Genomic DNA, 12,066 nt, shown 5'->3' with positions numbered 1-12,066 from the left:
TCCCCAAGGGATAGATGTCTAAAAACATAATATGGATTTCAACAGTTCCTCTTCATGGTCTATTTGTGGATCAAAGTGGTCATAGGTCGTCTGGGATGAAGGGACTTAAGGGTTAATTATTTCCAGCAGGGGTCAGCCATGGGACAAGCAGGAGTGTGGAGGAGACATGGGACAAGGGACATGGGAGCCTCCTTGGATTTGACCTTGAGTTGCAGCCTCTGAGCTCCGGCTGAGACACCAGCTCACTTTCTGAGTGCCCACGGCCCTAGTGAGGAGCCTCAGGTATTTTTTCTCTTTGCATACCACCCCTTACAGAAATCCCCTTCCACTGGAGACAATGTTAGCGCTCAGCCTTGGATGTCTTGGCTTTTACATAATCAAAAAATATCGTAGAGCCAGGCAGGGTGGTACCTGCCTGTTATCCCAGTGGCTCTGGAGGCTGAGGCAGGAGGATCGCAAGTTCAAAACCAGCCTCAGCCAAAGTGAGGCCCTAAGCAACTCAGTGAGACTCTGTCTCTAAATAAAATGCAAAATAGGGCTGGGGAGGGGGCTCAGGGGTCGAGTGCTCCTGTGTTCAAGCTCTGGTACCAAAAAAAAAAAAAATTAAGATAAATACCAATCCCTGTGGTTGTGTGTGAGCCCCCAAGTGCAGGAACACATGCACACTTGGAATATCCCCCCGCACCCCTGGGCTGTAGGCTGACGACTTCCTTCCATGCAACTGGCCATTGACTGACCATCACCCTGGGGTATAACGGGAACTGCCACACTCCATCGGTTTCCCCAATCATCCTGCCAGGACGGTGACACCAACCGCACTCGACAGATGAGAAACGGAGCCTGGGTGGCCCTCCTGGGTCTGCAGCTACTCAGTGGCTTGCAGTTCCACCCCGTCCCCCAGAGCTGGGCACATGGATGGTTCTGATCCTGGGGAAGTCTTTCATCTGCACGGAACATGTGCACATTTTCCTTTAGTGCCGTGATTCCCCGAGTCCAGCGGGGGCTTGAGTAGCAATTCTACAGCGTTAGGTAGCACAAGTCACCCACAAAGGGTTTAATTTAAATAAAGTCCACGGAGCGGGGGGATGGTTCAGTTCCTGGGCCATTTTGGAGGGGAGACTTGAGCACCTGTGGATGTTGATATTTGCAGGGTCCTGCAAGCAAAGAGACCGAGAGATGACCGCTTGGAGTGGGACCCTGGCATCCCGAGCGAGCACCACATTTTCTGTTGGCATGGTGACCCCCTCGCTTACCAATCCGATAGCAGAAGCACCTAGATGCAACGAATGCATGCCCAAGCTTGCAATTTCTGCACGGGGAGGGGAGTACTGTCTCCAATATGGCGGAAGGTGGCCCTTGAGATTCCCCCAGGAATGGACACCCACCATCTACCCATCGGTCACTCAGAAACACGGCTGGCGTAGCAGGTAGGATTGCATTCCCCCCTGCAAATATGTCTGTGTCCCAACCCAACACCCTGAATCCACGCCCTGTCAACTTATTTGGGTGACACGCAATCACGGGATGGCTCTCCAGAAGAGGTTGTTCTGCACATCGAAGTGACAGATGTCCTCGGAATAGAAAAGATGTGTGGGAGGCCACTGGGTGTGCACCAAACACCAGCGGTCCGGCCATTCATCACGGTGGCTGAGCGCCCCTTAATCCCGGGACGCTCTGCAAGCCAGTCAGCGATGAAGTGGAAGCCAATTAAGTTGTCTCCCGAAGCCGTCACGTTCCATCGTGGCCGGGAGCTCTCAGAACGCGCTGTGGTTCTGGGACCCGCCCCAATAGGCAACTGGCGTTTGGGACATTTTGCTTTCTTCTTGGTCTGGCTTTGGTTTGCTCCAATGAGCTACTGAACTGAATGGGATTTTCCTTTTAGCAAGAGACACAACAGGAGGCAGAGACTGCAGTGAGGGGCCACCAGCCCAGGGCCACCTGGAGCCCAGGAGCTGGAGAGGCAGGAGGAGCCCCCTGGAGCCCGTGGACAGCTGGATCTCACATTTGGGCCATTGCAGCTGAGAGATAATAAATTTCAATTAATTGGAGGCTTCGAGTGTATGGTCACCTATTACCGCAGCCCCAGGAACACAGCAGGATGTGAGGGTCCTTCCGTCTCTGCAGGTGACCAGCAGAAGGTGAACCCACAGGAAGCCCCGAGGATACATGTCCTAACAACATTCCAGCAGAGAAGTCCCTATAAGAAAGGAGGCTAGAGCCAGCCCCTGGGGTGGCCGAAGTCCACCTGTGGGCTTTGCTCCACCTGGTGTGAGGTGCTACTTGCCAGTGCAGCAAGTCAGGACCCCAACCTGCCAGGGCCATGTTGAGCCGGTGATGGGATCACCCCGCCCAGGAGACTTGAGCCTGCACAGACAGGAGTGCAGGAAGTCTCTCGTGGCTGCAGGGCCCTTCGCATTGCATTGGGTTGCGGGGTGGGGAGCTCCCTCCCCGGGTCCAGCGTCCACCCCGTCCACAATAGCTGCGTCTGCTTTTGCAAGCTGGATCACAGAGCCTGGTTGTAATTTGGCTTTCCAGTGAGGATCTGGGAGCCATAAAGAGTGGCAATGGAGTGCGAGCTCAGAATTCTGCTTGTGCACACAGATTTACAAGCTCCAACCCCAGATGGTAGAAGTTAGCCCTTTGGAGGGAGGAAAGAACGCGTTTCTTTCAGTTAGGATTTTTTTTTTTTTTTTTGGAAAAAAATATATGAATATATATGGTGCATGCTTAAGTGATTGCACTGAGGGAGCAGCTCAGAGCTCCCGCGTCCTTATTCTGGGGAAACTGGTTCCGATGCTTTTTGATGTGGCTGAGTCACGAGCTGCCCAGTGCCTCTCACTTATCCAGCTCCACCACGGATTGTTAAGTATCTGGGTTTGTTCGCTGTAGCTACGTGCACCCAGACTAGCTCAGGGAATGATGTGTAGGTGTCTGTCCCAACCTGGGTGGGGCTGCTCCTGGCACCTGGGGTGGGTGCAGCCCAGAGAGGCTGCTCCACACCCTGCAGTGCACAGCACAGCCCACCCCAGAGCACCCCCAGCCCCAGAGTCCTCCCTTGGGAGCACCAATCCTTCAGACAGGATCCATTTCCTCCCCAGGTGCCTGTCCTGTTCCTTGCCCCTCATTAGGTCGTCAACAAAACCCACGTATTAATGAATAAACGAGAGATACCTCTGTGCTTCCCACAGACTCGTGAAGGAGAAGCAAGCATTCTTTCCATGCAGGGACGGAAACGGTTCAGCATTTGGCAGACGTGTGCTTGCCAAAATGCCGACCCGACGGGCCCCCGGTACCTTCTTCCTGAGGATTTATCTTAAGTTTGCTGTTTTTCTCCCTCCCCCAGAGAATTCCAAAGAATGAGAGTCTCTCTGAAGAAGCAAAGGAATGAGAGATTTTCCTACTTCAGGAATGCCAAGACATGTAGATGTGTCTTTTGAGAGAAAGAAGAAGAATTTTTGCAAACAAAGCAAAAATTCCCGTCTCCTTCCCTGTCTAAAAACTTACAGAGAATAGCTGAAATGCAATGCATTAAAGCAGGTTTTTTTCCCCCAAAAGGTCTGATTGAGCCCCCGATTCATTGGCTCTTGCAAAACTCACAGCCCAGGTCTTTGGAAAATATCACTTTATTGTCAAATGTACAGCATATGGACCTTAAAAATACAATAAAGCAGTCATGGGGACAGCAGCTCTCCTGACCTCCATCAGTGCCTCCTGACCTTGGCAGGGGTGTGGGGGGGTGGGCAGCTGGTTGGACTTGATTGACAGGTAAGGCACTGCAGAAAAGACTGGTGGCTTTTTACATTTTACTATTTATTTTTAGAAGACTCTGCAGTGCCCTTCTATGGGGGCCTGGATTCCTCTTTTCCTTTGGCTCCTGTTTACATCACCCAAGGACAGCTTTCAAGATGAATTTTACATGCAACGAAATTTAATATCCCAGCCTCCACCCCCACCAACCACCACCACCCCCACTCACCACCAATGTAGGGTTCCGGAAGGCGGCCCGGGGAGAAATTGGTGTTGAATGGCATTTCCATGTCTGCTCTAATGTACCCGAGTCTTGTAAAGACCAATAATTTATTATGTTTTAATGAGCTAGAAAGTCTCTCTCTTTCTACTCTAATCGTCTGAAGGGGGAAGAAAACAATTTTTTTTTTAATATTTATATTTATAACAGTATAGATATTTCCGGAGAAAAGTCTTTACATCTGACACGGTGTGCATATGAAACCAGAGATTTAAAAACAAAGGCACTGACCCTGTCTGGCTCTGAGCCCTTTAAGGGACACGCGGGAATTCTGAAGCAACAGAAATTTCTAGAATGTTCCATCCTGTGATCATCCAGGTGATCATGTTTCACAGGGATAGCAAGACAATCCGGGTTCTTCTTGCTGGGGGTATCAGCGCTTCTTTTGGCCAAGGACGCTAGGTCAAGGTCAGCCTCACCTTGAACCCCACGGGGACCAAAGTGCCCTAGTGCGACGCCTTCCCGAGCTCCAATCCTTACGCCCTGAATTTCCTTACCAATGACCTCTGGGTCTCACCTCCCAGTGAGCAGCGGCCACCCACGTGCGTCCTGCGGAGATGGTCAGTAGACATGGACGTACGTGGTTTTGGAGTCCGTGCCCAGGATGTTCCTGGCGGTGCACTTGTAGAAGCCGGCGTCCCTCTGGGTGGCGTGCTGAATGGACAGCGATCCCTGGGGATGAAGGTACCTGTTCCCGTAGAGACGGGCCTGGGCCCCGGCGGTCAGCTGCGACTTGTCCGGGAGCTCCCACGTGATCTCAGCTTTGGGAATGCCCATGGCCAAGCAGTTCATCTTCACCGTGTTCCCCGGGCGGGTGTAGACCACCGGCACCGGCTCGCTGGTGATGCGCGGCGGGTAGGCGATCACGATGACCGGGGTGCTGACCACCAACGAGCCGTACGGGCTCTCCACCCTGCACACGTAGGTGCCCCTGTCAAACACCGAGGCCTCGCGCACCGTGAGGCTGCCGTTTTCCGAGACGGAGACGCGTCCCAGGTCTTGGGGACCGTCCAGAGCCATTCCATTGGGGAGCGTCCACGAGAAGCGGCCCCGGCCGGCCCCAGGAGGGGCGCAGGGGAGCTGCAGGTTCTCCCCGTTGATGATGCTCACCAGGTTGTGGTACTGCTTGCTCGGTTCGGGTTTCAGCCCCACCTTGAGCGACACCAGCCTCTCCGAGTGGCCGGCGGCGTTGCGCGCCACGCAGCGGTAAGCCCCGGCGTCCACCGAGGACAGGCCGCTGATGTGCAGCATGCCGTCGCGCTTGTGGTAGAATCGCTGCAGCTGCTGGCCGCTCGGGAGCTCCGTGCCGTTGGGCAGGACCCACAGCAGCGTGGGCGGCGGGGTCCCCGAGGCCGAGCAGTTGAGGCTGATGGTGTGGCCGGCCATGGCCGTGATCTTCTCGCTGACCGGGTCGTGGAAGACGGGCTTCTCCAGGGGCTCCAGGACGGTGAGCTGCACGCTGAGCCTGGCTTCTCCGCCCTCGTTGCGCGCGATGCACACCAGCTGCACCGAGTCCGTCTTCCTCACGCTCCTGATGTCCAGGGAGCCGTTGCGGTGGACGGTGACCCTGTTTCCGTAGTAGGGCGCGGGCAGGATGACGCCCTCTGGGAAGGCCCACAGCACTCTGGGCGACGGGATGCCCCGGGCTTGGCAGTCCAGCAGTTTCCGGCTGCCGGCGGTGGCCACCTCCCGGACCGTGGTGAGGGCGCTGGGATGGCCGTTGATCCTGGGGGGCTGCACGTGCACCTGGACCCACACCGTTTTCCTGTCCTCGCCCGCGCTGTTCCGGACCAGGCAGGTGTAGTTCCCGCTGTCCGAGCGCTGCGCCTTGTGGATGAGGAGCGTCCCGTCCTCGTAGACCTGGTACTTGTCCGATGACGACGACGACGCGGGGATCGGCCGGTGGGCTGGAGAGAACCAAGTGACCTTGGGCACGGGCTCCCCCTTGGCTTCGCAAGCCACGGTGGCCACCTCTCCGTAAGCCACCTGCACCACCGAGTGGGTCTTGTTCCGGATGGCCGCGGGCTCGGCCACCACCTGGACGCGCACTCGCATCTCGTCCTTGCCCACCTGGTTCTCGGCGACGCACGTGTAGTCCCCCTCCTCGCGCGGGCCCACCTCGTTGAAGTAGAGCGTGCCGTTGTGGAAGACCACGTAGCGCTTGGTGCGCGCCCCGCTGTCGTCCGACTGCATCAGGGAGTGGACCAGGCTGCCGTCCGGCAGGCTCCACGAGATCTCCGGGTTGGGCAGCCCCGTGGCCACGCAGTCCACCTTGAGGTCGCCCCCGTACAAGACGCGGTGGTCATTTTCCTCCTTGTGCTCGATCTTGGCGGGCTTCATCTCCACGTTCACCTGGAGCACCACGTAGTCGTCCCCCACCTTATTGCGGGCCACGCACAGGTAATCGCCCGCGTCTTTGTCGGTCACCGACTTCACCACCAGGGTCCCGTTGGTGAACACCTTCACCCGGGCGTCAAAGCTGATGGAGAAGAGGAGAAAACGAGTCAGGGGTCAGTCTGGCAAAATACCCCCTGCCCCTGGCTTTAGGTGCCAAGAAGAACACAGAAATGGGCGGATTCCATAGGGGGAATTTGGCTCACCATCATTTATCACCTATGTCCAAAAAGGGAAGGTGTCCCATCATTCCAACACCAAGATATGGTAGGAGGTGTTGGAGATGCTGATCACCCTCAAATTGAGCACTGCACATCTTGAACAACCATCCCAGGATGGCTCATAGATATGCGCAATTGTTGTGGGTCAATTAAAACCAAAGCCTGAACCTGGGTGGTGCAGGCCTGTAATACCAGTGGCTTGGGAGGCCGAGGCAGGAGGATTGAAAGTAGGAGGCCAGCCTCAGCAACTTAGCCAGGCCCTAAGCAACTTAGCAAGACTCTGTCTCTAAACTTATCCAACTGTAACTGTAACACATGAGTCATCTTCTCCTCCCCCCCACACTCTCTCCTTGCTTTAAAAAAAGAAAAAATACAAAGAATCAACAAAAGGAAGTTTCTTTTTTTTTTTTTCTTCAAAAGAGTGAAGGAAACCAACCTACACTTAGCTACTACACCAAGATAAAAAGTGAGAAAGTTTAAATAAATGAAGTCAAAGATAACAAAAGAGACCTTTGACCAGATTCTGGGGAATCCAAAGGATCCCATTTGCAACAAGGCCACCCCGAGGACTTTGACAACCTGCAAGAAAAGTCCAGATTCCCAGAAAAGGTCGGTTCAGAGATGGATCGGGACATGCAGCTGCCTGTACGGAGCCCCATGGATTTCTGCAGCATCCAGGGGTTGGCGTCCAGAGGTGGACGATTTACCACACAGAGGAATTCCCTGCATGTCTGACCTTGGGCTGTCCTGGCTGCAGATTCAAGAGTGTGGAATGCGATCCGACTCCTGCTCTGTAGTGTGTGTGTGTGTGTGTGTGAGATCAAATGTCTGCATCAGGGTGCACAGTTTTGTCTTCAGACTTGCCCTTTGGAAATCTCAATGCCTCCTGCTTTCTAGCGGGAGCCTATAGAAGCTGCTTATCCTTGGATTCCAGTCCCTTAGTAGTTCCTACACATGGCTCCATTCTGATGGAACATCTAGGGTTGTGTCACAGAGTTTTAAACACACACACACATGCACACACACACACATGCAAAAAAATCTGAACATTATAAATACATGTATAGAGAGAGAAAGAGAGATGCATGGATCATCTGTATATATTCTGCTTGCAGAATATGTATAATATAAGCAGAATGCAAAATATATTTGTATATATGCAATATATATATATATATATATATATATATATATATAAAACATAGAGTCTCTATATATGAAGATGGATGATTGATAGACACAGACTTATTTTCTTTTTTCTTGGTACCTGGGATTGAACTCAGATGGACTCGACCCCTGAGCCCCGTCCCCAGCCCTATTTTGCATTTTATTTAGAGACAGGGTCTCCCTGAGCTGTTTAGGGCCTCCCTTTGGCTGAGGCTGGCTTTGAACTTTCAATCCTCCTGCCTTAGCCTCCAGAGCCTCTGGGATGACAGGCATGGGCCACCACACTGGGCTTGATCATTGTTAATAAAAGCAAGCACTGACGTTGACCAGTTAAACTGTGTGGTTTGGTCTGTTTGTGTCCATCAAGTCACAGACTTGGTAAGTGGTCTGAGAATAACAGGGCGGGGGGGGGGGGGGGGCGGGAAGCACATTTTCTTATGCATTGAAACAAGTTTGCATCCAACATTTCGTAGGGCAGCCAGCATTTCTGAGCCTAGGGAGCTTCTGTAGCAATGATCCCCAGCTTGGGGTGCAATCCGGACAGCAAACCTGAAGCATGCACCGGGGCTGCCCGACCCCAGGGATTTGGCCTCTGCAGGGACATTCCGAGAATCTGTATTTTTAAACAATGCCCGGGCCTCTCTGCATCTGTAAAGAACTCCCAAGCTGCCGGCTGGCCAAGGAGCCCGCTCCGTGATAGATGAATTCCTGTCACAAAGGGGCTTCCCTGCTCATGTCTCAGAGTGTAATTAGCCGGGATTAGTAAGAAGGAAGCCTCAGAGAGCGAGTGATTTACGGGATCCGGGTTCACGGGGACACCCTGAGAGAAGCACTCGCCAGCCAGCCAGCCAGCCGCCGGCAGGATCCGCATTCCTGAGCTGTCCATGTTTCAGCGCTGCCCGGGGCCAGGCATCTGCTGGGCTGGAAGGGATTCCAGGGAAAACCGGATGCGTGGAGTTTTGCAGGGATTGTGCAAGATGGGCCGGCACCGCCCGGCTGCCTGGGGTGGGAAGCGCAGGGGGGCAGAGGGGCTGAGCCTCGTCCCTGCACTGGGAGGGTCCTGGAGGGCCCCAGGGTGCACAAGGGACCTGGAAACCCAGTGCCCGGGCTTTCGCCTGTGCAGACACACACACACACACACACACACACACGCACACACACACACACACACACACACGCCTTCCTCCTCCTCCTCCTCCGCAGCAGCAGCAGGATGAAGCTTCTCCCTCATTTCCTGCTCCTCCAACGTGTCTTCTGTTTCTTGAGAGTCGTATGAAACAGACCTGGGCCTGGGCTTTTGCACACCAGCATCTACACATGGGTGCATCGCGGTGGTGGGGGACACCCTGGTACCCAGCATAGACAGCAGCGGCATCCCGGGTCCCCAGCCACCGGGAGCCAGGAGCACATAGATCCTCCAGGGAGACACCAGAAAGGTCTCCACAGTCCCGCGTGTCCCCTGGGGGTGGGGGACGACATGATTTCCCAGTGAGGATGGTGGCCATCAGTAAGTGATATAATGGATATTAAACTGGTGGGTCATCAAGAGCCAGGACATAGAAGATACATGATGGACTATTGATAGGTGATGGATGGGGCATAGATGATAGATAGGTGACAGATTGACTGACAGATGATAGATAGATGAACAGATAGAGAATAGGATGGATTATAGCATAAAAGATGGCTAGACAGACAGGAGGTAGATAATAGGTGAGTAGGTAGAAAAGGGTTTAGACGGTGGATGGATGATGGACAGAGACTCTGTCCTGCAGGTCTCCTGGGCACCGGGGTCCTCTGGGGCTGGGGGTGCTCTGGGGTGGGCTGTGCTGTGCGCTGCAGGAGGTGGAGCAGCCTCTCTGGGCCCCACACACCAGGAGCCAGGAACAGCCCCACCCAGGGTGTGAGAGCCACCTGGACAGACAGGATGGGTAGATAACAGAGAGATAGATAGACTTATAGACAGGATCAGTAGATGATAGATGATAGATAGACAGGATGGGTAGATGATAGACAGATAGACAGATGGATACAGATAAGACAGAATTGGTAGATGGCAGATAGATATATAGATAGACAGACAGACAGATAGACAGACAGAATTGGTAGATGACAGACAGATAGGTAGATAGATATATAGATGATAGATCAACAGGATGGATAGATAGATGATTGATATCTTTCTACCGAAAGATAGGTGACAGCTGGGTGGACAGATGATGGACAGAGACTGTCCTGCAGGTCTCCCCTGCACTGTGGGCCTCTGGGGCTGGGGGGGGGGTGTCTCTGGGGTGGGCTGTGCTGTGCGCTGCAGGAGGTGGAGCAGCCTCTCTGGGCCCCACACACCAGGAGCCAGGAGCAACTCCATCTCAAAGTGACAATCACCTAGATAGATTTGGTAGATGACAGACGATAGGTAGACAGACAGATGGCAGCTAGACAGGTAGACACTCTGTCCTGCAGATCTGCTCTGCACTGGGGGCCTCTGGGGCTGGGGGTTCTCTGGGTGGGCTGTGCTGGGCACCAGGAGGTGGAGAGCACACAGACCTCTGTGTGTGGACGAGGGCACTCAGGGCCCAGTGCCTAAGCGTCCTCATGGTGGACACGGATTCTCGCCCCTTTGGGCCACCAAGTCCGTCCCCAACACGCAGGCCGAGCGCAGGGCCCAGGGATGAGCCGGGAGCCGGGGGAGCCCCTACCTGAAGAGCGCGTCGATCATGCGCTTGGACGGCAGCCTCCAGAGGATGCGCGGCCAGGGGTCCCCCGAGGCGCTGCAGTCCAGCCGCAGGGTCCCCCCGTACCGGACGTCGGTCCTCCGGGGCGAGGTGCCCGTGATGCGCGCGTTGGCGGCGGCGCGCTGCACGGTCAGCTGCACGGTCCTGCGCGCGGTGCCCACCAGGTTGGCGGCCACGCACTCGTAGCGCCCGCTGTCCTTGGGCGCCAGGTTGCGGATGTAGAGCGTCCCGTTGGGGAAGACGAAGAGGTTCCCGCGGACGAACTGCGAGGGGCGCACCTGGGAGCCGTCCGAGAGGAGCCAGCGCACCGTGGGCGGGGGCGCGGCCCGGGCCGAGCAGTGGATGTGGATGCTCAGCCCCGGGGGCAGCGAGATGTTCTCGGCCTTGTCCTGATGGATGACCGGGGGCAGCGCGGCCACGTGCAGGCGGATGGCCAGGCTGTCGGCGCCCGCCGCGTTGCTGGCCACGCACTTGTACACGCCCCTATCCGAGAAGGAGGCGTCTTTGATGGACAGGGTCCGGTTCTCGTGCAGGGTGATTCGTCCCTCCACGGGGGACACGGCGTGCCACACCCTCCTGTCCGGGAAGATCCAGGAGATCTGGGGGAGCGGGGTGCCCTTGGCTAGGCACTCCATGGCGATGGTGTCTCCCAGGTACACGGTGACGTCCTGGTAGCGCGAAGCCAGCATCTGGGGCTGTTGCACGGTGACCGCCAGCGCCACCACCATCTTGTCGACTCCGTGCAGGTTGCTGGCCGTGCACATGTACTGACCCCGGTCCTGCGTCTGAACCCTCCGGATGACCAAGGTGCCGTTGGCGAGGACCTCAAACCTTTGAATCCGGGTGTTGGGCGTCATGAGCGCTCCTGGCCAACAAGAAAGAACGCGGTTAGGTCTCGGCCCCAAATGCACCGATTTCCCTAAAAACCCAGCAACCACCAGGGCTTGGTCAGGGTGTCCTCCTCTTGAAGCCCCAAACTGCGGAAGGAAATGTGCAAAGATGTCACTATCCACGAAAGGAATGCACATTGGATCACACGGAGGTGTCACAGTGGCACCTGATAGAACAGGGTCACCAAGAATCAGGAAGGGATTCTGTGCCCATGGCTGGGGATTGGAATGTCCACCACAAACACCAAGGAAAACAGGCCAGAGGTTCCTTCAAGGTGAAAAAAAAAATAATGCTAGGGTCTTGGGCTCCAACCATCACACCCCTGAGGGTATGTCCATAGACAAGGGAATCAGTGTAGGGAGAGATATCTGCACCTCGATCTTCATAGCAGCGCCATTCACAGTCGCCAAGATATGGAAGCAACCTAAGTGTCCATCAAAGGGGGAATGGATAAGAAAACGTGTCTTGGGGGCACCAGGGCATCCATTCCGGCTTTGCTAGGATGGAGATCCTGCCCTTTCCAACAGCACAGATCAACTAGCAGGATATGAAAGGAAATGAGCCCAGTATAGAGGGACAAAAATCACCTGGTCTCACTCACGGGGGGATCTAGCTACAAAAGCTGAATTCA

General features: G+C 55.0%; 1 protein-coding gene across 1 annotated transcript in view; it reads right to left on the bottom strand.

Moving 5' to 3' along the window:
• Positions 1–3,642: 3,642 nt before the first annotated feature.
• Positions 3,643–12,066, bottom strand: part of LOC114080994 (matrix-remodeling-associated protein 5) — a 29,185-nt gene continuing 20,761 nt past the window's right edge. The window contains exons 6-7 of the mRNA XM_027922558.2: positions 10,509–11,409; positions 3,643–6,506 (exon numbers count right to left, since the gene is read on the bottom strand). Of these exons, the coding sequence (XP_027778359.2) occupies positions 4,589–6,506; positions 10,509–11,409 (2,819 nt within the window). The 3' untranslated portion in view covers positions 3,643–4,588. The remainder of the gene's footprint in view (positions 6,507–10,508; positions 11,410–12,066) is intronic.

This window comes from Marmota flaviventris, chromosome Y (genome assembly GCF_047511675.1).
Source record: "Marmota flaviventris isolate mMarFla1 chromosome Y, mMarFla1.hap1, whole genome shotgun sequence".
NCBI lineage: Eukaryota > Metazoa > Chordata > Mammalia > Rodentia > Sciuridae > Marmota > Marmota flaviventris.
Note: the sequence above shows the minus strand (reverse complement) of the source record. Positions and strands in the feature narration are given on the sequence as shown.